This window comes from Chaetodon trifascialis, chromosome 21, assembly GCF_039877785.1.
Source record: "Chaetodon trifascialis isolate fChaTrf1 chromosome 21, fChaTrf1.hap1, whole genome shotgun sequence".
Taxonomy (NCBI): Eukaryota; Metazoa; Chordata; class Actinopteri; order Chaetodontiformes; family Chaetodontidae; genus Chaetodon; species Chaetodon trifascialis.
The window spans coordinates 9,063,532-9,090,890 of record NC_092076.1 but is presented as its reverse complement, the minus strand read 5'-3'; the positions used below and the strand labels follow the sequence as shown (position 1 = coordinate 9,090,890).

General features: G+C 41.5%; 1 protein-coding gene across 1 annotated transcript in view; it reads right to left on the bottom strand.

The window, feature by feature from the left end:
• The window catches only part of LOC139349734 (zinc finger protein 385B-like), a 70,315-nt gene that overhangs the window by 34,639 nt on the left and 8,317 nt on the right, over positions 1 to 27,359 (bottom strand). Inside the window, exon 2 of the mRNA XM_070990705.1 lies at positions 6,618 to 6,896. Coding sequence (XP_070846806.1) covers positions 6,618 to 6,896 — 279 coding nt within the window. The remainder of the gene's footprint in view (positions 1 to 6,617; positions 6,897 to 27,359) is intronic.

The window sequence follows — 27,359 nt, the reverse complement described above, 5'->3', positions numbered from 1 at the left end:
GAACCACCCTATTAAAATCTCTTTTCATTTGAGCAATCACTTCATGAGGCTAAATAAAGGGAAGGGAATGGGTATTATTAGGCTGGTTTCATCGCAGCACAGACTGAATTGTACCAACAGTCACCTTAATTGACTTGGCTCGTCCTCCTTTTCCCCCCACTGTGAAATAGGCGATAGGGAGAATAGACTGGGAGATACTATATAAAACCTGGCATTTGTGTGAATTTGTCTGCAGGAGTCTTCCCTCCTATTTGTTTACAAGGTTTAACAGACGATCTGCTTGGCTGCCATTTTCTGCCTGAAGACTGTTGTTTAATCCAGTCATGAGTCATGTTGTATGTTGATGTATCAGCTACCACATTAAGAGATGCTTTTTGCTCTATAGGGAAAAAAAATCTACTTTGCACGGCAGTTAACTCATCATGGAGGTTTTCTGCTGGTTAGACACAAACACTAATACACAATTATTTTGATAACTGATTATTTAAGTGTCCAACACTCTGGTCCCTGGTCTGGATTTTCTCTGTTTAGTGATATCTAACTGGATATCTTTGACTTATGATGGCCATTTTTCATAGTTTTCTCACATTTTATAGACCCAAAACTATCAATTATAAGTTGTTATATGAGTCAGTAATGAAAAAAACACACATTTCAGGCCTAAATATGACAACTGGCCAAAATTAGACACTCTGTGTATTTAAAAGTACAATTTACAGGCTGTTTTCCTGTTTGCAGTCTCTGTCTATTCTTGCTCCAAATAAACCATTGCATGGCTATTTTTAGTTATTTTACTGCTCAATTTGACTGTGGTATTGTCAAATTGACAACAAGCCAAACAAAAGGGATCCAGTGCTGTAGGGTTCATTTAACCGCTTCACACATGGCAGGTGTGAAATCACTCCGTGCCCCATGTGGCGAAACGAGAGGCCCTTCACCCTGAGGGACTGACACGAGCTGCCCATGAGTGAGTCTCATCTTAACAATCAATTAATGGAGGAGATGGCTCTGACACTGTGGCCCACAGCAGGTCGGGTGTTTAAACTCTGTCAGTGTTGATGCTGTTGATGCACACGTCCAGTCTCAACATGTGGCACATTATGAATAGACAATGAATTTTTCCAAACATTTTAAAACAGTTGCAGTGGTGTAAACACTTCTGTTAGTCAACACCACTTTGTTTGCAGTAAAACAAGGAGCAAAGAAGCAAATTCTGTATATGTAATACTGTGGAGTGTTCATTATGGAGGGGATTAAGGTAGGGGAGTATTTACTGCACAATTTTCCCCTTGTTCTAGAGAAATGTGCCAGTAAGGGAAGCATTTCATCAGAAAGAACAAATCGCTCCCTGCTGTCTTGCCAGCAAACTGGAGCAGAATGGAGGTCACATTCAAAAGGCCATACGCACTTTCTCAGCTCGTTGTGGCATTGTAAGACATTCATTTCTTTCTCTAGATAATAAATCTCCTCAGTCAGAAAAATATGCCAACACAGTCTAAATGATGGGCTACAGCTATCCACGATCAGACATAAGCCGCGACCCAATTCCATGCGCTTATAAGGCAAAGTGACGGCATGAAGTATACTTGAAACAATGGCTAAAAATGCTTGATTTCTGAGTGTGCTGTTGATGGAAACTGCTGTCCCATTTTGATTTCTATTCGTCAAGTTCATTTAGCAACAGTTCCTGTTAGTATAAAACAGTTAAGTGTGCATGTAAGTCACTGCAAAAACTACTGTATACTGCGTACATACTGTGGAGCCAAGTAAATACACTCAAGGTCAACAAATACATCCCTGAGTTCCACACAAGTAATTATAGGTTTAACCCTAAAGAACACATTTCAATACCAGGCGTTAGGGCTGGGCCGATAAAACGATAGCGATATGTCTCGCGATAGACGCGTCATCAATATCAATATAAAATACGTTCGATAAAGCATTCAATAATTTTTTTTTTCTTCGTCGGAAGAAACCTGAAGTTGCGAAGCGAGGTTGGTTGCATGAACAAAGGCACTCGCTCTCAGGTAACCGAGTAACGTAGGGAGTAATCGCTAATCAGTGAGAGAGACACGCTAACACGCAAATCATGTAACATTATCAAGTTCGGTTGCGCCGTGTCGTTGTCACGTGTTTGTTGCTCCGCGAGGATTGAGATGAGAAATAGAAAGTGAGCGCTGCAGCGAGCGAAGAAATTGTCGATAAACAGGGAAAGTCAGCTCGCCGGTATGGCATTTTTTTGGATTTTATAAGTCGGACCGTAGTCGGTCCAATATGGTCTGTGACTTATGCAAGCCTGTCGTCCCCACCAAGACCGGTAACACCACAAACTTGTTTAACCATCTTAGCCGCGCTCACTCTTTGGAGCGCAGCCGTATTCGCCAACGTCCGCCAACCACAGCACCACCGCACAAGCAGCAGACCACCACGCAGAGGTATCTGCTTCAGTGCCTGATGACAAATCATCTAAAAGGCACGAAGACATAACGGAGGCAGCGGCATATCATATAGCTAAAGACATGCTTCACTGAGCACTGAGGAGAAGCCAGGTTATAAACATCTCTTACATGTGCTTTTTTTTTTTAAACACACTCGCAATAAAAATATAATTGAATAGTTCATGTATGTTTAGAGTAAGAAGAGTGACTAAAGTTGTTCATATGTCTAGGCTGGTTTTATAGTTCAGTCAATCTTACTGTGCTGTCTATCATGTTTGTTTGTTTGTATGTTACAGATGTGAAGTCCACCTCAGTTTCTGCTATGTTTCCAAAACACTGCACATATTTGAAAACATTTTATTTAGAAGAAGGTGAATCAGCTTGTGAACTTCCTGCACTAAACCTGCAGAAAAAAAGTTCTCAGGTTTCTCTCTGTTTACATTTTTACACTTTGTTTACATTTATTATTTGAGTGTTTTCCATGGTTGTGTTGACATTTCCTTTCCTTTCTGCCTTGATAGCTGAGGGGATTATAATCAGAGGAAGGTTAAATTTTTAATAAAAATGTTTCAATTGAATGTATTTTTCTCCTGGTCCTTATTTTAAATAGGTCATAAAAAATATCAATAATTATTGATATCGACCAATATAAAACACTTATATCACAATAGAGTTTTCAGCCATATCGCCCAGCCCTGCCAGGCGTAAATGAAAGAGTCAGGGATCAGGTGTCATCTTCCAAAATATTATCCAAATACAGATCACACGTTAAAATTAATATAAATGTGTCCAATGAGTGATCATAAACAAACAGCAGGACCCTGAAACGGAGCAGCTAAATGGCTTTTCCTAGTGACATGTTGAATAATCTTAACCACCTTTCAACACTGAAGATCATATGAATCACTTTCCAAAACTACTCTTACACGACAGCTTTAAAACTTGTTCCCACAAGTACAAAAATGCAAACACAAATAGGCACAAAGAGACCAGAACATGTCACAGTGAGGTGTATTTAGTGTGCTGAGGTGAGTCAAGGGATCAGTGGCGGCTCAGATGTGTCAGGTCAAAGAAGAGCAGTTGAATGTGCACCAGGGAAGTTCAATGGATCCTAACAGTCAGAGCGCCAAACCGTATCTTCAGTGCTGTGAGTAATGAGCAATAAATTGTGTCAAGTCGGTCAACACTCTTTGGATCACAAAGGAAGCCACTGCAGAGCACTGTGCATGGTCTGCATGGTGACGCCATGTGAATATCAAAATCCAGACTAAACCTGCTTCTCTATGACCTTTAAATTATGTAACACACACAGTATATATAGATTAAACACTGCTCTTTCTGCTGTTGGCTTTATTTTTGGTGGCAGGCAGCATGAACTAATTCTAACCAGAAGACGTCTTGATTGATCTACAATCTGTCTTATTAGAAGTGATGGATGGCTGCACCACATCAATCTGTATTAAGTGCATTATATTTACTGTGCACCATTTGTTTTCATTGTCTGAAATATGGATATTTATACACTATGTGGAGGGAGTAAAAATAGTAGCGTCTGTAGCACGTACGCTACTTTCTGCTGACAACCCCACATGTAAAAATTAGCTGTGCAACACTACATCTGTCAGCAGATGGAGATTTATAAGTGTCCAAAATCTCAATTAACAATGCACAATGTAGTCTAGTTTATAGACATATTATCAGACCATGAGCCATGTGTCCCCACCCATATGGAGTCACCAGTTTCACCTGCTACAGAGGGAATAACATTTACATAAGTCTGCACCAAAAAGCTGGACAAAATGAGCCATTGACCCAGATTTCCATAAAAGTTACTCCAGCTAACGTCAAAGTCTCATAAAAGTTTGTTGATGGATACTTGAAAGTCAAAAATACAATAGGCAGACATAGAGAGAGCGGAAAACGGGGACCAAGCACCGTGCTAATCCTGTTCTTAAGCACTGGACCAGTCTCACTCTTTTAAGTATGAATGATGATCTGCAAAGGCTATTATCTGACACAGAGAAAGTCAATAACATTCTGATGATAACAAAATGAGTTTGAAGTGAGGGAGAAATTAAACACTGGATATAGTATTAATTTTCATGCACTGTGTTGGATTGGAACAGCTAAATATGTGGGGTAAGCCCGCAGAGAGAGACAGCCTCATAAATCAACATTAAAAAGTTGCATCTTATTGGCCAGTTGTTCATTAGAGGCCTTTTTTTTTTCCCCAAAGCGCTGATTGATCAAGCTGGTCAGCGTGGCAGAGTGACACAGGTGGTGGTGCGTGAAGGTGATTAATGGCTCCTCATCAAAACAGGTGTGCAGAAAAAGCTTGGAATGGGCGAGGGGCTCTTCTGGAATAGCGAATATATACCGAATGCGTAACGCCCCTCATGGTTTGCAGATGCGAACATTTGCAACATCGTGACAAACTAAAATAAATAAACACCTGAATGAACAAGGTGTGTTAGGTATCAGGGTACAGTTTCAAGTTTGCTGAAAGACTTTTTTTTTTGCGCAAAAACACCAAACAGCACAATTTCTACTGGAGAGTCTGTATTTGCATAAGTTGCAAAGTAAGTTCCAAGGAGAAACAAAGCTTTTCTGCCAGGCTGTGTTTGCTCCAAACCTTGTATTTTTGTTTTTTTCTGTTGTTTTCATCTGTCTATACAGCACAAAACCCAAGGGAAATCCAGTACCTGGATTGTCACATACGACAATGCTTATTCTGTATGCAGGTATTGGGCAAATTTTCTTGATATCAAACTCCGGCACCAAGACGCATGAGGCTCTTGAACAAAGCAGCATATGTTCGTAGCACTTCTAAACAGACCCTCAACGGAGGAAAAATTCATTAAAATACTGAGGATGTCAAAATAAAAGAACCACTGACAATACAAGGGCCCTGCAGCAAATATCAATTTGAAGAAGTTCATAATGTTTTGTTTTTGTTCAGACTGCAAGATTAAGCTGCAGTCATTTTGAAGCAGTTTGTAGTGTTGTCAAGCAAATATAAAACTCTCCAGTTCCTCTCGAGTAATAATCTTACTTTGTGATGATTTTCAGCTGCTTTAAGTTTAATGTGGCTGCTTTGCGATAACAGACATGTTCCATTTATGTGCTCCAGGTCCGGCGCTCTGGTATTGTGCATGATGTCTCACCAGCAGGGCTTACTGGGACACTTATGTAATGGAGCCATCATTAATGTTATTAGTTACACCTGTGCTTTTCCTGTTAAGGCAAATCAAAATGTCTACTGTGGGAAATGTCCATTCGTGCAGGGACTACTTGGCCTCTTTCTCTCCATTAAGTCGTCTTAATTTGCCTCAAAAAGCCAGTTAAAAATGCAGATTGTCTGCTGAAGCTCACAAATATTCTTGTGTAATATTCATCTTAATATGACTCACTTTTGACATACAGAATTTATCATTATGCAAGCCTCAAAAATTAGCTTTCAGCTGTGTCACGCAGTCTTCATCAGCACTGCTATGGATGAAATCATAACAGTGGCTGAGCTTGCATGTCAATTATAAGCCATTATAAGCTTCGTAAATGGCAGTGGTAGAGCTGTTGTGCTGGATAAAGTGGCCCCTTTTGCAAGAGAGGGCATACAACAGCAGAAGAAATCAGTACAGAGGTAAACCCAGCCACTCATATAGACTGCATTCGGGGTGGGAATCAAGAACTGGATCTGTTGAGAACGGTTCCAAATCGTCCTGAGCTCATTGGTTCTTTTTATCAATGTTTTTCTGACAGGTGACGTCAAACTTGTGCATCTACGCTGCTGGAAACTTGCATCAAGAAGGAGTCAAAGTGTAGAGGAAGAAACCGTCCCAAGCGTGGCTTCATTTCACAAAGAAAGACAAGCTGAAATACCTGTAAAATGATCATTTCGAGTAAGGATGGAAACACCAGCAACATGCCGAAAGATCTGCCTCTGCAACGTAGGCTTAAACTCCAGTAGCATGTCCATTACTGAGGCTAAATATCCTATGTTATAATAACATTAACCACAGCCAGCTCATCTAGAATTTCTCAGATCAATAGGGGAATTGATAAAGAATCAGATCGATATGAAGAATGGATGACAGCATTGGTATCAATAAAATCTTATCAATTCCCATCCAGCACCAGAAACAATCAGATACCTCTAAAAAGTCTAAAAAGCATCTGTACCTGTGCTGACTGCCTTGGCCAGCCGGCGCAGCCTCCTCTGGTGCGTCTTCCCTCTGTAGTGGATCTGGGCCTGGGCGCTGGAGTTCAGCTGGATGTTGCACACCTGGCACATCGTGGCGCTGCTGCTGCTGCTTTGACGGCGCTCTCGTTTGGCCCTGTGACCTGCTGACACCCTCCTCTCCTCTTCATCATCCTCCTCTTCCTCCTCCTCCTGTCCCTCCTGACTCTTGGGAGGAGGGTTGATGTCCAGCCAGTCGGGACTCTTTGGACGCTTCATATCTGGAGAGAGGGAAAAAAAAAAAAGGTCACGCAGGGCATCAATCAGAGGTGTTGAAATTTCATGTAAAACAGGTGCAATGTAGCTCCCATGTAAGACATTTAAATCAGGATGTGCAGTCTGTATGGTGGCATAGCCTCCACAGGGGGGCAACAGAGCTCTGTTCAGAGCAGCATTGGTCTTCTCCTTTTGTTGGATTAAAACTGCAATTTTATGTTGCATTATAATACATCGATATTTCATTGTACCAAACAGAGACAAATGCTCACATGCTTTCACAAGCAGACAAATGCTGCTTATCGCTTGGATTTATCTACATCACTGTCAGCATGTACAAATTTCAATATGTCCAAATGTAATGTCCCCATTTAAGGGCTCAAATTAAGAGGACAGGCAGATTAACACCGGCATAAACACTTTGTCGTATAACCCGGCCCTTAGACGTCCATCAGCTGAAGAGGACGGCCTATCTCTGGCACACATCACAGCATTACAACAGAGACACGTGCAGTCTGTAGATAAATATCTCGTTCCAGCTTCTCTCTATTTATCACATGATAACAGCTGATTCCCGGGGTACACAAAGCGGCATGTTTCTTTGCGAGAGCACACAGCCTTAATACCTGTAATGGCTGAGTGATTGTGGCAGACTGACAGCGTAAATCAAGCTGCAGCGAAGCACGAGCTCTGCTGCGAATGTGGAAATGTCACCCAAAGTCTAACTGGAGTCTTTGTTTTGGAGCTGCTCATATGATAAAGGAATCAATTAAGTCCTCGTGGTGTTGGAAATTTTATTGTCAGCTTAGCGTTATGCAGCCCCCATCAAAGAGAAACCATCATTTGTGAAATCTTTGAGGTTCTAAAAATTCAATTTGACTGGTAGAGAGATGAAAGCGGTATGGAAATGTGTTCACTGGAATTCATCGGCCTCCGACCGGCGACGTGGACTTCAAAGCTGCACGCCATCACCATGATTACTTGAATGATGTTTGACTCTGGTAGTGGATACAGACACGAGTAACCGCTGGAGAAGATGGTGTTTTTCTGCAAAAGCAGGTGTTCAGTCGAACCAGGACCACAACAAACACATGGTGAAAACATACCTAATGTGACAGCCCTGGAGAAGTGACCTCTGTGGCCCCTTCTGATGCCTCTGGTTCCTCAGTGTATTGAAAGAGTAACTGCACATTTATGCGTAAACATATAAAAAGTCCTGTTAGCAACATTAGCACCAGCACCATTTTGGCCACATCTGCCATTATACAAAATCGCCTCATAAGCCAAGTAGTGATTAATTGAGAAGCCAATTTTCGTAATTTCTAAATTTCTTGGAGACAGGATTAGAAAGAAGTCAACCCACTCTGCAGAATAAACATTTTCTTATTTTATCACAAGGTTTAAATATAACATCTCTGCTTAGCTGTGTTTCTCTGGGTGATGCTGTCATGTGAGGAGCTTGCCAAAATCCTGGATTTGCAGAATCATCTAATAATGATGTTTTCTCCAGGTGAGTGGGCTGTAAACAATGAAGAAGGCGCAGAGACAGGTTCCTAAATATAAGGTGTGAACACACGTAAAACGGAGGGGTGAAGGAGGATTGAATGAGATTATTTTTCAGTATAATGTGATTAATAATTCACCAATGTGTCTGAATGACCAGACAGCTGACCAACCAGAGCTCCTGCTGCTGACGTCTAAGAGCTGGACTTTTAAGTGTTAATTGGCAAATTCAATTATGCATTTCTTCTATTTTTCTTTTATAAGGCATCATTTAAATGCAAATGCAATTAATCTGTTTCTAAAGTCACAGATTTACTCTTTGATTATTCTTCAATCACTGTTTCTGTACACGGAGTCTGGTGGCTTTGACGAGAGGGATACAGCGTTTGTAACCAGTTAGGTACTGGTTAATGGTTGTTGGGCTATTGAAAGCATACTCTGAGTTAAGTTTATGTCTTCAAATAGCTTTAGTGTCCATTTAACCGTCAAAAGAAATTCAATTTAGGGTTCAACTACTGAAGTAACTGATCATTCCTGTGCTACTGGGTGTAAAGGTTTTATTTTTGCCCACTCTTACTTATTACTGTTTATCACCACATGCCAATGAATGCAGGTACACACGTCATTTTTTTAAATCACGACACATTGATTGTTTTCCTGCCCAAACGAGCCGCAGGCCGAGGCAGAAATATGCTGCTGCTGTCTCACTGTCTGAAGTACAAAATGTGTCTGAGTTCTGTCAGACAGCTGCTGGATAAGAGCTCAGACTTTTGCTCTTGCCTCCGAAGTCTTTCCTCAGTAAATGTTCCGGCGTCTCAGAAGAGTATTGATGAGCAGACAGCAGACCGGGTCAGTCAGAGGGAGGTGTGGGCCGCCTAACTCACTTTAAGGTGGTTTGCATCGACATGCAAAACGGATGCGAAAACTGCCGGAAGTCAGTTTACTCATCTTTTGAAGCTGTCCTGCAAATGTTTCATCTGTATTGTCTCCTTTTAGTGTGCTTTGGGATTTTCTGAAAATCAGCTGTTGAAGTAACCCCTGCATATTAATCATGATTTTAAGATACCACTGCACTGTCCCATAAATGAATAATAAAAATAATAATATAAATGAAAGAAAAACAACACTAGACTTAATTTGCTGACAGAGACAGTGAGATGTGGCTGAAAGCTCTAGAAAAAGCTACTCAGTCAGCCTTGCATTAAGATAATTTTGCAGCATTTTAGACAATCATATAGAGAAACTATACAGAACAAATAAAATTAATGTTTGCTCATGAGAAACCTGAATCAAATGATAAAACAGGTGTTAAAATAGCTTGTCAGCACATACATAAAATGTAATATAGACATATATGTCAGATCCTGTGGTGTGTATGGTCTGTAGTTTTTTCCACAAGTCAAATGTCAAAATAAAATTATCTTAGATGACGAAGAAGTAAAACTTATATTAAAATAGAGGTAAAATCTTATTAGCGATATACGGTACACTTCATATGCCTACTGACTGCATTCATGCATATTCTGTTGTTTGTGATATCTCAATTTAAAATAGAAATGCTATTTTTTTTTTTTTTTTTTTTTAGAAAAGTATGTTTGCATTTATCTAAATGCTGAATGTACAAAAGCTTCAAGCAGCTGGTTTAACGTACTGGCACCGTCTTTAATCCACATCAGGCGCCGGTCAGACGCTGTCATTGGCTAATGTCTGAAACTGTCCACTGATGCCAGCAGTCTAGGCGTAAACCCTCCATCACACTGGAACCGCCCGACCTGCTCCATTCACTCATCTTTATGTGGTCAGCTGGACTTGGCACCTGACAGCCTCATTACAAAACATCTTTAAACAGGTTGCCGGCCGGCCGGCCAGCAGCTGCTCGCTTCTGCTGGCACTCTGTATCGCAGCCAGGGCTTCTCTGCCTGTCTGGCACCTGAGTGGGCAGCTGGGAACAGCCCAGTCCTGTGTTACAGGCCAAATGGATAAAGTTACCGGTCAGTCAGAGTGACAACCCCTCACAAAAAGTGGCCGAAGCTCTTTTTTGCAGTTTCATGCAAAGTGTTTATCTTAACGTCCTTCAAAATGGCCCATTCAGATCTGTGATGTACCGAATGGTCTGCTGGAGACAGAAACTGATGCATTTTGTGTTTATAAAGAACAGTCAAAGCTCTTTCACTCCACAAAGCCATAAACTGTGAATTTCAAAAAATCCACGCTGTCACTTGTACTTCCTTTATGCCTGAAAAGAGAGAAACTGCTTGATTGTGCGCAAGGTGTTTTTTTGTTCTTTCAATCATTATAATGAACAAAAAAAAGGTAATGTCGTTTCCATTTTGCATGTCATTTCTTCTCGATCTGCAGGCAAAAGGTGGCAGACGCTTGTTTTTTGTCTCTTGACATCAACAAAAATCACAGCAGGCTGTGTTCAGATCCTGTTATTGTGCAAGTTATGACACAGAGCTTTAAGGCTGATGTGAACAAATTGAAAAACGAACAAAAACAATGCTGCACACAGTCATCGTTCATAACATTAGCTGACTGGAATGGTAAAAGAGATAGAAATGATAGAAAAGAACTCATCAGGATGACTTCACATTAACAAGCATCAGTGCGAAGTTTGATGACGAATCTGCCTCTGCCAAAAGCACACATACCATTAAATACACTTAAGACAGAAACACACATTAAGTCCCATGACACTTCATTTGAAAAAAGTTAAAAGATATGTTAGATTATGTTGTGTTGTTGCATTCCCACTATTACTAACAAGATCAGACAGAACCATTTATTTACTTTGAGCGAAATAAAACAGCAGGTTGGATTTCCTGCACTTCTACGATGGAGCTGTAAAAAACTTCTGGACCTCTGGGTCCATCATTAATTAATTTTAATAACAAGTCCCCCAAATAAATACGTCACAAAGGATAAATTACTGTCCTGTGCTCATAGAAAAAGTGTGATAAGGAGCAAATGAACTGGGGAACTGACAAACTGTAAATATCTAAATACTGCCAGCAAAAGATGCACAAAAATACACCTATTAGTGTGAACTAGCGTACTCAAAAAGTGTCTACAGACCTTGTGGTTGGAGATAAATCCCAGCCAGCAAGATCTCTATGCATGATGGAACTATTTTGTTTGTCGCATGGTGTCATGACAAGGACGTCTGAGATGCTCACTGTCTTTATCTGTAAGCACAGTATCTGCTGTGCTGTCCTCTTAGCAGTGAAGCTATCTGGCTCAGCAGCTCTCTTTAAATACCAGCACTCGTCGGCCTGTCTGGCTGTTGAGTTGAAGATGAGGGAAGACTACATCAAAGCCAAGAATATAAAGCACAGGTCATAAATGCTGCTTCGTGTACTCACTCTCTCTGACCTGATGCCCCTTATAAAGTTGAAGTCATAAACATATCAGCTTGACACAACGCCCCCAGAGGCCTGTGTTTTCTTGACTGGATACAATTAGCATTAGATATTCATATTTATGTGTTAAAAATCACTGAGCAATTCCCTGATGTCCTTATGTAAATTTAGTTTTTTAAAAAAAAGACATTTTACATACTAAAATATAAGAATTCCTGTTAAATATCGTGCAAGGGGGCTAAATCTTAATACTAATTGTACATCCTATGAAATTTCTTACACCCACTCGACACTAAGTCCACCTGAGCACCAAAACTACTGTTATTTTGTGCTATTATCACGACTCTGCGCTCCATCTGCACAGTAGAAAGTGCCCCAAATACTCAGCGCTGTGACCTCCTGCATCTGCATGCTGTTAAAAGATTCCAGCTAATGATTCGTGTCACCAGGCAATCAAGACGCACACACTCACACACACAAACACATATCATAATAATTTACCTGCTGGTCAATCTCAGCTCTTTGTAACACTCTACTAACTTTGCTTGCCAACAGCATGCTCAGCATCTTTCTTTTATGGCCTGAGACAGCTGCATGGAAATGACCTGTCACCTCATAAAGCTCTCTATCAAGGGACTCACTCGTAGCTACAGTGTAATGTTCTCCATGTGGGTGCCTACGTAATGAGGAATCACTTATTTTGCCTTTTGGCTTGTATATATAGGTCTTTATCAGTCCCTCGTTGAGCCTACTTTGGGGTCAAAGGGCTGCAAAAACTTGTCCTGATATCGTGCTCATTAGGACATTATGTGCACAGGGAAAGGAAGCCAGTTGGAGATTAATTTTAAGATTGTATTTAACGCACCCGCACAGGTGTTTTCACTTCTCCTGGTTGGACTCCTACTGAGGCTGAATGTGGGCAGAGCTATGCTTGGCATTGTACGTGGGCACTGGACCAATAAGAAGGATAAAGGTGTAATTTTGGGCAGGTGCAATGAATCTGACAGAGTGGAGGAGGACGTCAATCAAACACAGCTTGGACATGGCAATACGCTCCCAAGAAGATCTCTAATCATTAAAATAAATGAAGTCCTGGGTGTTTTGAATGGGTGTGCTGGACTTTAAATGTTTTGATGTGGCTCTGTGGACAGAAATGTTGATCGGTCTGGTAGAACTGAAATACCTCAACAGCTATAAGATTTGTAAGGGGCACTGAAGCCTCTCTCAGGGTGAACTGTAACAACTTATCTTTTAGCACCATCATCAGGTAAAATTTTAATTTCTCCAATACTTTTCATGACCAAATACCTGCAAAACTAACGACATTTTCATTAGCCTCTTATGCTGTGTTTTGGAATAGCTAGGATATGAATGGAAAGCGCAACCTCGTGCTTGCTAGGAATAACTATAGCCATCTCTAACTTACATCAGCTGTACAATCACTTTGTTATCAGTGTTTGCATGAAGGTCTGCTAATCTCTCAATGTGTGATGGTGGATAGAGACTCACGGTCCAACCAGGTGGGCACTGGGCTGACAAGCAGCTATAAAACTGACAACCTGTTCAGTCTGTTTCCAGCAAGCTGCTGTCCCCATCTGTATGATGTGCTGCCTGCCTCCGTGTGCTCCGGTTTCACAACGGGGGTGAACGTGTTTATCACCAAGCTTTGACAAATGAAGGCCTGCTGCAAGAAAAGCTTTGGCGCTGTGAAGTGTGTAAGAGCTATTAGGAATAATAAACTGTCAAAGAGTTTGGGAAATGTCAAGTTTTACTCCAGGAACATTGAAATCAATGTGAAAAAAAATGCTGGACAGCTTTTAATTCTGTCTTCAACTGGTTCAGTATTATAAAAACGTCTTGTTCCATTTTTTTAATCATATGATAAAATTGCTTGTCAGCATGTGAATCGTTGTCCTAAATTTTCTCAAGGTGACACAGAGAAGCATGACACTTATCTATATATAGCTGTGCTTAATTCCCTGTAACTGTATATCCATTACGCTATAAAGGCTTCTGGGCTGTGTAATGCTTTTTTGCTCCTTAATCATACACTTTGCCCATTTGTCTCTATACAGGCAACACCTGTGGAATCCATGATAACCACACACAACTACAAGGTGGTCTAAGAATATATTTCCTAGAACCAAGTCCTCTGTTTAGGCTGGCCTTTAAGAATGAATGCAGAAAAAATCCAACACCCCTCCCGGCTTTTAATCCACCTGAACCTGTGAACTTTTGCAGCTCTTTCAGGTCTGCGATCTAGGAAACTTCCTGGAACGAGCAGGTCTAACCCAGATGTGTGAAGAGGTGGACCGAGGCCAACAACATTTACACACAAGGCAGCTGTTACGGAGATGTTTCAGCATATGCTCTTTTCAAAATGGCATTGTTCCAGACGCGAAGGTCAAGATGAGTTCCCTCGCCACAACACCTGTCGTCACTGTTCCATTACGTCGACAGCAGACGACAGCAGATCAAGCCTGACATGGAAAAAGCGGACAGGGGAGGAATATGAGTAATAATCCAGTTGTTTCACTACATCGGATATATTTACTGAGTGATGAGCGTGTCCATGTGCAATAAATTCACATGGAGATCATCTACAAAGACAAGACACCCTACACAAAACGTCAACACCAACAGCTCTTTCTAGTCTTGACAGTCGAAATGAATATTGAACAACTGAACAACAGGTGGACTACAATTACAGCTGTGTTCCTAGGCAACCCCACACATTGAGTGGAAATCTGAATCTGAACCTTTTCCACACAAACCGCAGCTCAATTACGCTGTAATTTGTGCAGAGCAGGCGAAGAAATGGACAAAAAGCCATATTTTACTGACTGGCGGATGAGCAAACGTGGGCAACACAGACTGTAAAATCTGCAGAGAGCTGAAGGTGAGTGTTCAGAGCGAGGCTGATTTCAGTCCAGTGACATGAGATGTATTCATCACTGCACTGAACCATAGATGGACTACAATATAGATTCGTGTATCTGCCATTTTCAGACAATTTTCTTGTACACCTCACGACGATAACCTCGACAGTCCAAAATCCAGTCACAAAAATGAGTCATAATGTGACTAATACGTGTATGTCTGTCCCCGAAGGGTGAAAGGAAAAAACCAAGGTGGTGGGAACAACTGGGATCCAACTGCTTCTTTTAAGGGTAATGTGGACTCAAAAAAAGCCTCAACAACCAGCCCTGTCTGCTGGAAACAACATGTATAAACTAAATTTAAATATACTACTACACGTAGTTTGTTTTCCCAATTCGATTTTGCAGGGAAACATAATAAATATGTTAAAAGATGCTGAAAGTGTTTGGGTTTATGAGCGTTGGTCAGACAAAACAAATTTGAAGACAACAAATAATAAACTGTAATACAAATAATGGGCATTTTTACAAACAATTAATGGAGCAGAGTGGCTTAGAGTCCATATGGGGGCATAAGTAACAAAAACAGGCATTTATCTACCTCATAATAGGCCTAGCTTTAGCAGATCGTGACAAACTATATCTGCAGGTGCTCCAGTTCGAGACGAGGTAAAACTTTTCTATGAATGTCAGTTTTTGAGCCACAACAAAGGTCAAAAATGTGGCCTGTGATAGACTTGGTAAGCATTGGTTTTAGCTTAGTCGATTACTGGAAATGCCTTTGGTTCGTTATCTCTAGCAGAGACAAGATTCTTAACTGAAGCTGTTGATCAATTGTGACCCCTACTGGCCCAAAAAAGTGTGCAACCAGCACACACAGCAGGAGACGTCCTTGAGCATTCAGTCTTAAATGTGCACAGAAACACAGTGTGTCCAGTAGTATGCAAGATTAGCTGCAGACAGACACACTCACCAACACACACGACCAAATGCTTATGCCAAGCAGAGATAATAACTGAAACAATCAGCAGAATATTTGATGAGTAAAATTGTCTTTAATTGCAGCCTTGATACACAAATGCTGATGAGTGCTGTATCTATATAGGTGCTGCCTGATGTGGAAATGAGGAGCAGGTGTGCTTATGAGCAATAATTTGGTTAATACATTAATTAAAAGGCCAACTAGTAAAAGCTTCTCATAGCTGCGTGAGCATTTCTCTCTGCATTTACAATAAGGACGACAAAGAGCTCTTTATTACGAAAGGAGCTCAAGGAGAAGCATGACTCACCTGGAGGGTTCAAAGAAGCATGAATGCACACAAGTGAGATACACACAGGTGCATTCAAGACATTAACATCCACGTATCTTGACCTTCAGAACAACACACATACACTATACCCATTCTATATGGACACATATTTAAGTGTGCTGGCATACATAATCCCACAGCATGAGTGCTATTTTCTGTCAGATCTCTATGACAAGGTCATTTGCAAATGTTCCACTCATATAATGCAGTGATTCACTCTGTTAGGTAAGTGAGTGGGAGCTGTTAAGAGGTTGCATATTTTTAGTCTCTACATTTCCCTTGGACTCAACTGGTACTGGGAATATGGGAGGACCCTGTGCGTATGGTTGTACGTAGTCGTCCGCTAATTACAAGGTGGGTGGTTTCATCCTGACGAGCAGGAGGCAACTTGCATGGCAGCCTCTGGAACGAGTGTATGAATGTGTGCGTGAATGGGTGAACGCGGTCTTGTGTTGTGAAACGCTCTGAGAGGTCAGTAAGACTAGAAAGGAACCATGTACGCAGTCTGTTTACCACCATCAACGTTTTACCATAAAAACACACCATATGCTGCACAGCAGAAAGTGCTTTTGTGACACTAAAAGACAGATTATTTAGAAAAACATATGGATATCTATGAAAATTATGGCAACACAAGATGCTGTGGAGCACCAGTAGCCATGGCGCGCGCGCACACACACACACACACACACACACACACACACACACACACACACACACACACACACACACACACACACACACACACACACACACACACACACTCCTCTGGGGTATCTTGGCCAGGTTCCCAACAAGTGTCTCTATCTATCTTGTATACACCTCACAGCAAGGACCAGATAACTAACACACACACACACACACACACACACACACACACACCAGATTAGATCCAATGTTAAACAAAGAGGGAGAGCAGGTTTCTGACATGCCAGCTCTTTAATTAGACCAGCGTTATCTGAGGACACACACACACACACACACACACACACACACACACACACACACACACACACACACACACACACACATTGTAACATACAACAGAACAACAGGATTTATCAAAAACAATAAGAAAAAAAAACAGTTCCAGGCATGCTCATTTTAGACACCCACACACACACACACACACACACACACACACACACACACACACACACACACACACACACACACACACACACACACACACACACACACACACACACACACACACACACACACACACACACAGACTCATACACCTGCTCTAGCTAAGTGTGTACGATCCAAGTCGTTTGTCAGTCCAGTGTCACAGCAAGCCAGATATGAGGGGAGCAGCCAATCAGCTGTCACTTTCTGTGTTGTGTTGGAAGACTCCACATGCATGTCGTCTCTTTGGCTAAGTGTTGTACAGGATTTGCTAATACAGGCTACTCACCCAATCTAACAGGGTTACTGAATATTAAAATCCATTAGCTGGTCACTAGACAAATGAATATTCAGTGTTTAAAACTGTGCTCCATTTTTTTTCTTTATTCAATGTTTAAGTTATGGACTCTGTCCTCTGTGCATTGGCATCCAGAGGACAAAGACCTCTCTGTGCAATCATTCAGATTGGGCAATTCTGACCAATTTTGCACAGTGCACCGTTTTTATATTGACAACTCTGCAGAGTTGTCTTGTGGAGGGACCAAAATAAAGGTTACCCCAGTATGCCCACTTCACACTGTGATGTGCCAGCTGTGAGAAAGGAGCAAGGATTCTCTCTCAAGCTTTCTTTTTCCATTGCGACACTGTGAACACCTTCTTTCTAAAAAACACTTGGCAGCAAATGTTCCATGGCCTGGCATTGGTCTGCAGCAGAGCGGCCGGGAACCACTGATTTGGATGATGGCTGGGTGTCAGTAGTGGAAGCTGATGAGAAACTGAAGAGAGAAATCAGTGAGCAGTTGAGAGGAAAAAGAAATGACACCACCAATACCGATCCTGATTAGGCAGAGAACTAAAAGCCCAATCAAGGCATCAGTGCAACAGACCAAAGCAGTATAAAGAGTACAGGCACAATATCCTTTAATAAGGGAAAGCTGTTTTTGCCCCAATACAAGACAAATGTTGTAAGATTAAATCATGACATGTACGATTTATACTCCTCCCATTCTTCAGATGCACAAACATTCACATCTACACAGTACTTAGAGTTTCTGATTCACCTATGCCGCATGCACGAGCCACTCAGACATCAGAACACATCTGGCTAATACAAACACAAGCAGGTCAATCACACTAAGATGCACTCACACCTATTATACCGACACAGACCACCATGTGCTGACTCACCACAAGGTCAGTCTCATCACCGCGACCAGCTGCAGCACGTTATCTGTTCGAGATCGATGAGATGCCGGCAGCTGTTGTCGTGTTTATGTGTAGGATTATGTGCTGCATTTCTGTCAGCGGCGACAGCTAACAAAGTGTGTGTCAAATTCAACCAAAGGATAGCATGAAGTAGCAAAGCCCCTCTTCTTTGGCCCAGAGGTAAGACCCCATTCTAAGCAACAGACTCATAAAGGTCGGTGAGAAGATGAAGAGGGACAACTGTGTATGAGTGAAACCCACAGCCCTATGTATGATGACGACGTAACCATTATCAAGTACTTATTATATTACAATTACTATATAATGATGCAGTAAATTATGAAATGGCATCTTCTCAATTGTCTAAATATTGCTACTGTTTTCTTGAACAACCCTGCATTGGGGTTGAGGGAACTAGAAGCAATTTAATATGGGCCACATTTTGGCACAAACTGCTTCATAAGCGGACAAACCCAGTCGCCACCTATTTTAAATAAATCCCCGTCCTTCCACTTAATCTTCTTTTAGCACAAACCTCGACACATTCACTTAAAGATAATTCTGTGCTCCACGTAAACACAGCTGAGGTGGGCCACAGTCAGGAATGACAAAATGTAATCTCCTTCCCCCAGGTGGAGTCTCTTAAACTGAAGTGCCTTCTAGCATATGGCTGCGCGGACTGCCTGGATTTCCTGTCATATGGAAACAGGGAAAAAATAACCCACACAGAGCAGAATTTGCGCTGGACAAGGCAATTAGTTTCCATTGATTTCCTTATGAACTGAAAAAAGAGTTGATTATTTCATCACAATGAACATTTTGTCAAAGCCGGAGTCTCTTCTCACTGTGCATGCAGTAATGTAGTCGTACCGTCAGTCATAAAACAGGCTAAAACATGCAAAAACATTTACTGAGAGCTGATAAGCTGTCCTTCTTTCACCACAGATAGCAAATATGGCACAGATGGTTCAATACCATATGTGCCTGACAGGGTTAAATAACAAGATATGAGTCTCCACCGTGTGACCTAAAGGATATAAGGGAGGACATCTCAGTGTGGCTAAAACCCCAAGCAAGCATCCAGCTCCATGATAAAACAGGAGCAGAGGACATGGGATCAAGCCAAGGATGAAGAATAGTGCAGCAGGAGAGGAGAGGATGCTTGGAAAAACCAAAATGGGACAGAGGAGCTCAAACAGAGAGATTTTAACATAATAAGGAAAGTAAAGGCAGTGCAGTAGATATACAGACCAAAACACACAAGAGACCGAGGGTGATGGAAAATGAATTATGAGAATCTACGGCTAGGACAAGTGGGAGAACTGGGACGTTGGGGGGAGCTTGGGAAGGACAGTTTTATTTTTTATCTGGAGGCAGCGACTGCACTCCAACCAAGGGCAACAGCAATAGTGGGCATCTGTCATCGGCCATCTGGGAGAGCCCTAAGGCTGCAGTGGGGACCAAAGCAAATGTGACCTGTGCATGAATGACAGCAGTGTGCTGGAACGCTAACAGTGCTTACAGTCACATGCAAACCGCAGAAAAAAGCAAGAACGGGAAAAGAGGAACGTGTTCTAATAATCCAGTGGGTGAATACAATTCATGCAAATATGGCGCAGCTTTCAGTACAAGGCTTTCTATTAATACACCCGGGGAATCAAACAGTTCATTAATCAGACTGTTTGATATTTTGGGAAATGTGCTTATTTTCTCTCTTGCAAAAAAGTTAGATGAGAAGCTCAATACCACTCTCATCTCTGTCTGGTACATACAAAGCTACAGGTAGCAACCAGTTAGCTTAGCTTAGCATTAAAAACTGGAAACAAAGAAAATTTAATTGGTTTTTACCCAATGCAATAAAATCCACCTACCAGCACCTCTAAACCTCACAAAATTAGCACGTTATATCTGAGTTGTTTAATCAGTGTCAAAACTGAAGTAGAAAATTAAGCGTTGGACTATTTCCTGGTTCGGAGCAGTAACTTCCTGGAGCCGCCTCGAAACGGGTCCAAGAGAGCCTGCCAAGAAACAGTCGGACTGATTTTTCTTTTTTACCTTTGGACAGAGCGAGGCTAGCTGTTTCCCCGTGTTTCCAGCCTCAGCTAAGCAATTGGCTCCAGTCAGAACTATTCCTTTAAGCCAAGATGGTATCTTGTGTTTCTGGCGCCACACTAGCTTGTAATATTTTTGTAATCCGCTGCTTTAATTATGTGTTACACTGCGAAGGAACAACTCTAAATGGGTCAAGCAAAGCTCCACTCTTCCATTTCAAATTCTCAAATGTGCCGTTAGAAATCAAAATATAAAAATAATCTAGATAAGAAGTCATTTGGTGCTAAATAAATAGCTTTTAAATAAATAGCTTTTGATGACCAAACTTGACAAATCACCTCTGTGAGCTTTCATTGTGTGCTCCTCAAACTAACATTATGTCAGCATATGCTTTAAATAAATACAACCAGAGATCATCCAGGGAGGTTGAGGATCATAAAAATGTGGCTGATTATAATAAGATGGATTAGTTGAGACAACTGCGCTGTTCTCCTTCTCTGGCAGGGAGAGTGGGCTGCTGAACGGATCGGCCTGCAGTCAGCTGTAATCCTCCTCTTCCTTCCTTCCTTCCACGCTCAAAACAAGACTTGACCCAAATTCTCTTTAATAGTTTTAGATACATTTAACAAAGGGGGTTTATTGCAAGAATTAGCATCTCTAAGTGAGGCCAAAAAATGTGTGAAATGACACAGTATGTGGTGTTAATTGGTGAAAGTCAAGCTATCATTTTTGCTGTGCTATCCACCCTGCTAACAACAAGGAAACACACACGCTGGCTGTCTGAATTCAGCAGCTGCTATCGTACATGTCGAAGATGAAATCTAAAGCTCGCTGTGGTTTATTTCATTAACTGAACAACTCTGCTTTGTCAAAACAAGCGCATTCAAGGTGGAAAGCGCAGCTGACTCACAGTAAAATACCAGATGTGTTAGATCAGTGTGGCTATATTTACCTGGTCATTTTAGCCCCCGTTTGCTGAGTCTTGGAGATGCCAAAGACAAGTTACCTTCACTCCAGTCAGTCTTAACTCTTTTAAAAAGTTTAGTTAGTTCAGTGCCTGATGTTCGAAGCCAGTGCAGCTACTTTCTCTAACCATTGTTGAAGAGATGTATATAAAATAAAGAGTCATTTAGACTCTTAATGCAATAGATTTGTTCTTCATTTGTACTGCAACAACATCACAAACCTGTAAAAACATGAATTATATGTATTCTGTATAGGCTGCAGCCTATTTTAGGTCTATAGGCTAAAATGTACGTGCTTTTATGTACATCTCATGGGTTTCCTTGTTTGTGGCTCTGTCTTGTAATTTGTAATATTCAATGTGTTGAACAGCTCTTTTTTCTCTGTCTGCCGCTTTTGTCACACACCTGTACTCACACCTGAAAGTGTACACTATCTACCTTCTCTGCTATCACCCATGTTTTGGAGGACCTTGACATGTCATTGACTCTCTGAAGTATCTTCTGGAACAATGTCAAAACAGGAGTCATGGGCCATTTCTGGAGAAAAAGTCATTAGGCGAAGGTTTCGGTGTCTCACAGCTGTCTTCACAGGCTCTGCTATCTGCTGTCTGGCTGAATAACTCCACCTCCCACAAGCGTGACTTCTTTATAAATAGGCGTCCCACCTTTAACTTATATTTTCAGCAGCTTGCCAAATGTCTATTTTGAAGGAAGCGAAGTATTTAAATTCTGAGAATAACTTTGAACAGAAACTTGCCAATGAAGACCACAGGGGTAGCTCTTTGATGCAGGACCATTCAATTCCCCTGGCAGCGACACATGGGTGTGAACACGTGTTCGTATTTGGAGAGGACCCCCGGGCAGAGCAGGGTTAAGCCACTTCCTGCCTATTTTCACATTGGGCTTCCTGCTCCTGACAGCTCTGAGATCAGTGACGGCATTACACTGATACGACAGGCTAAAACAGAGATTCATGACATCTCAATCACAGACAGACAACTTATCACAACCTGCCTCCCTCTCTATGCACATCTCTTGCTCTGTAAGTTACATTCTCACTATTTGTAGAACTTCAGCAAAATGCTAAATATGTTTATGCTAACTGATCGCATGCCAAGTAGAAAATCCTTCCATTCGGAGGGGAAACATATGCTTTCCATGTGAAGTGATAGCAGGAGGTGGGAGGAGGGAACCGTGGAGGCAGGGATGACTAATGAGGATGACTAAGAGATGTGTTTGGGGTGGTTTTCCGTGTCATTTGTCTCGCCCATGTCTAGCTCATCAGCTGATAAATATACATTGTGTGGAGTTGGTGGTGAGGCTCCATCGTAGCTGCTAGCTCTTAATATAGACGGCACATATAGAGTGAGCAAAGAACATATGAATATAGAGATTAAGCCATTACATCTTCATCTAACACTGAGCTGATCAGTTTATCTTTCAGATCACCTCATTAACACTCGAGATGCCCTGAGCCAATAACTGAGGCCTTAATAAAGCCAATCAAATGCTCATCCTTAATGTACCGTACTCTGTTTCGCTAAGCAACGATGCTAATTATCATTAGCAAAAAGAAATGTACAGAACAGTCATAGCTATTCATATCAGATGTCGCTAATTAACTTTATTTTCGTGAGTCACCAGATAACAGGACGACTGCCTGTTGTCTGAGTGTTATCTCTACAGCCGACGTCAAAGACCCTCGTGAGGGAACAACCTCCACTCTGCACCATCGCTGTGCAGCCAAGATCTGCGTCTCAAACAGATCCAAAAGAGTTAGACTGAGTTTCAGGAGTCACGTTCTCCTGTTAAATTTTCAGTTATATTAAATTAAGTTAAACTTGTAATAGCTTTGAACCGGCGTCTTCAGTGTTAGTAATAAGTAGCTTATGTATAAAAAGTTGTCTACATCTGTTATTTCAGTGTGTCAGATACAAATTTCATCAACATATAAGTAAATATAAGAGGAAGATGAGACTTGATGTCGGCAGATAATCAATATTAGAGGACTCACATCCCAATTCATAAATAACCAAACCACCACCAACGCAGTAAAATCAATACCAAATAAAATTCAAAGCACATAAACACACACACCCCCACACAGCCATCGCATACAAACAATTGGAAGAGCACATTCAAAACAACATAAACTAGTGACACATACAATCTACTGTAAAGCTGAAATGATTAATTGATTAGTCAATTGACAGGAAATGAACTGACAACTATTTTAATTACTTATAGTTTGTTTCATCTTTTTCCTTCGTGATTTATGACTTAATATTTTTCCCCTTGGTGCACAGCTGCTGAAGGTTTAAACAGAGGAATTTGTGCTGAACTACAGTAGTATGTGATATGTCTCTGTAAAACAATGTGGACAGTCACAGAGCCAATTAAACTCTGTGGCAGAAGACATAAGAGGTGATACTGTGTGTAAGGTGGGTTATATTACAAAAGAGTAATAGTGAAAAAAGTGTTATTTTGCTGATTCTTGGTTACGTGCATTAATAATTAATAATTAAATGATTCCTCACTTCAGTGAGAACTGCTGAGATATCTCATCACATTGTGAAGAAACTCAACTGTGTTTTATTTTTGGAGCAAATCTTCCCAACATTGACAGTCGGCTGCAGATAAGATCGCTGTTCTTTCTCGCTCCCATTCCTCGAATCATTCATCCTCCACGTTCTTATCTGCACTGACTCGTATTGGAAACCTGAAGGGCTAAATTGGATTGACTTTTAATTAGGTGCACTCCCTTGGTAAAATGGGTTTAATTGCCTGAATTATCTCACTGGTTCCTTAATGTGGTAGGGCAAGGAGCACCTGGACAGCTTTTTAAACCAATAAATCAGTCTTTTTGCTGTCACTTAAATCAGTCTGGATCAAATTCCTCCAATTAAACTGATAATTAAAGGCAGTTAATGACAAACACTGCCTGAATTTTTATATAGTCCGATGCAAGAAGTAATGTGTGCAGCCCACAACTTGTTTTAGCTCATTCACACCACTTACAGTACACAGCATTGTTTTTCACCACAGCACTCAGGTGCTTTCAGCGAAGAAACTCTAAAAACCTACTGTGCACTACCTGCTCAGCACCAAATAGCAAATAAACACAGAGAGAGAGAGAGACTAGCTCTCTAGAAAAGGCCAGATATTTCCCTCAGGAGCAGATAGAGACCGCAAACAGAGCTAAAAGGGAGTAAATATCGAACTTACACAAGACTCCAGATGAATGATAATGTTGCTCTGTAATTGCTGGATGTGTAAATAAGCAACTGTTTGCTAACACGTTCAACAGATCAGCTTTAAAGGTGATGATACGTCAGTGTTCATACCTTGTTTCTGCTTATTGCAGGTTTAATGCTGTTTTCACTTTCAACACACTCCACTGGTTTCAGAAACCTCGGGGATGAAAGCAGCCCAAGCTAATCACTGACAGCTCTCGCTGTGTCCACACTGTACCTCTGCAGTGACTGTAGCCTCGACATCTTTGAAGAGACGCACATCAGCTGTGGCGTCGCCGCACAGCCTTTGGACACGGTGCATCCTCTTCTAGGATGTGACAACTCTGAATTGTCCTGTTTCATCTGTGTTGTCATCACTGGTCCCACTCTCCCACAGTATGAGATGAATAAGACATAATCAGAAATGCCCTTACATGAATGTTTTTAGAAACGAACTCTAACTAAAACTTGAAATTGACAGACATTTCCTGCACAATGGCCAACAAAAACATAATATTTAACGATATTCCACTACTATTCTTGCATTACGAGACAATATGGAGCTCTCAGCAGCTGTTACCTTAAAGAGCGATCATCTATCCCCCGGAGTTAAATGCTCCACAGGGAATCGAGTTGGCAGCAGATTTTGAGTCTTGCAGATCATACACAAAACATTTCCTCTACCGTAAATCAAACGGTAGATTAATGAAAGTCATTTCAGTCAAATGACCAATGATCATAACTTGTTAGTGGACAACAGTCCAGAGGCTTTTCCGTCAGCTCCCTGTGATTCAGTCATGACTGAAGCAGAAGGCACTAGAAAGCAGCACAGCCAAGCTATAATGGCTCCTTCAATTAACGGCCATTTAATTTGGCCTGCTTGACTGGCCTTTTGTGTTCAGCAGTAATAGCCATTAGAGAGACTGTAACACACCATTTAATGGAGGAACAAAGAGCAAAATTATTCCAGAAGAAGAGACTGCATGACAAATCAGGTGCGAAGCAAAGCGGTTTGATCCAAGGAAAAACGAAAACATTTCAAAATGGCCACGGTGCTCCTTTTCTGACCAAATCTAACACATGTCCTCACCTCAGATCCTGTAGATGAGGCTGTCTTGTGTCTCAAACCATCAGCGTCAATCAGTTACACACACAAACCTTTCTATTCAGTGCATCAAGAATCAACTTTGAACCAAAACTCAGACAATAGCCTCACACGTCTCATGATCAGCCAACATCATTCTCAAAGATAAAATGGAGCAAAATCATACAAAGGACATTTTCTCTGTGGCCATATCATGCATCCGCACAGCTGCACATGAACATACGTGCCATACGTAAGACACACACACACACGCAAAGAGAAGCATTTTCATACTGCTGCCTGCTGTGTTGAATCTGCACCTGCGATACAGTCACAGGGAGATGGAGAGGTAATGGACTGTACGAAAATGCAACTTCCCACACAGCCCTCAAGGTGTCTGTCCATCCCTCTGTCCATATGACGGCGACTCAAAGTGCGCCTATCCATCAGGACTGCTGTGTTACATTCATTCGGCTGTTTCTGCAGACGTCATTATGCAGTGTTTTTCAGAACACTGGTTGAAATGTGATGTGCATTAGACCATTGTTTGGGTGTTGCTAACCTAACCAACAGCATTTTGGGGAAAATACTCTGGCAGCAGCATGACGCCATTACCAATGCTCTCAAAGAAGATAGAGACGGAGGAATCAAGGGACTCTGTGTATATATCAGTGTAGACTTTAGCACCTTGTGCATTGACATTATAGGACACCATAACAGAAGAGCTTGTTGTGTGTGAGGAAGAGGAGTGCGTCTGTAAGCATTGCATCTTTCCTGACAGCCAGCATTTATGTTGTTTCAGATTCCTTCACATGAGACCAGCAGCTGGCGAAAAACACTTTCATGTTTTTCTCAACAGGGAAGATGATGATCCAACCTCAGGGGACATGATTCATGCTGTCGATGCAGTGATATATGTGAGCTGTGAAAACTACTTACAGTAGGTGTAACCAAACATTAAAGACAAGAAAGCCTGTCTCTCCTCAGTTTTCAGTTTATTACAGCCAAGTATTGACCTGCTTGCGCTGTCACTGCATGTGTAAGACATTGATCTTCTGTGGGCATGTGACATTTTTGCAGCGCCTTGAAGGATTGTTTTTCGGTCCTTAGCTCCAGCTGATCAGACATTTGTTACCCCATGTCGAGCGAGCGTATCAGACATGCTTTTTACTTGCTCGTAATACAGCAGATACGCTCTCATTTTAATTTATGCAGCTGTCTGCACTGACTGCGTGCAGGTTCGCGTCTCAGCTGCCTTTCACCTGAAGCGTTTATTTGCGCTCTAAGTCTAAGTCTTCAACAATAAAGGTTGATGTCCAACATTCTGCAACCTAAGCTATTCATAAAGTCAAACTTCATGGGCTTACTACACCTGCAAGATATGAGGAAAACCTGGGATGTGCAATAGTGTTGTTTTCATCAACGAAAATTATGATGAAATATCGTGACAAAAAAAGGGGATGCAACGTAAATGCTGGTCATGTGAAGATAACTATAATTAAATATATAATGCAATACTGTTGCCGAATAAATGTGGTTTACAAAATAAAAACTCCATCCATCCATCCATTTTCTATGCCACTTATCCCTTTCAGGGTCACGGGGGGGCTGGAGCCTATCCCAGCTGTCGACGGGCAAGAGGCAGGGTACACCCTGGACCGGTCGCCAGTCGATCACAGGGCAACATATATACACACAGACAGCCATTCACGCTCACACTCCTAGGGGCAATTTAGAGTCACCAAT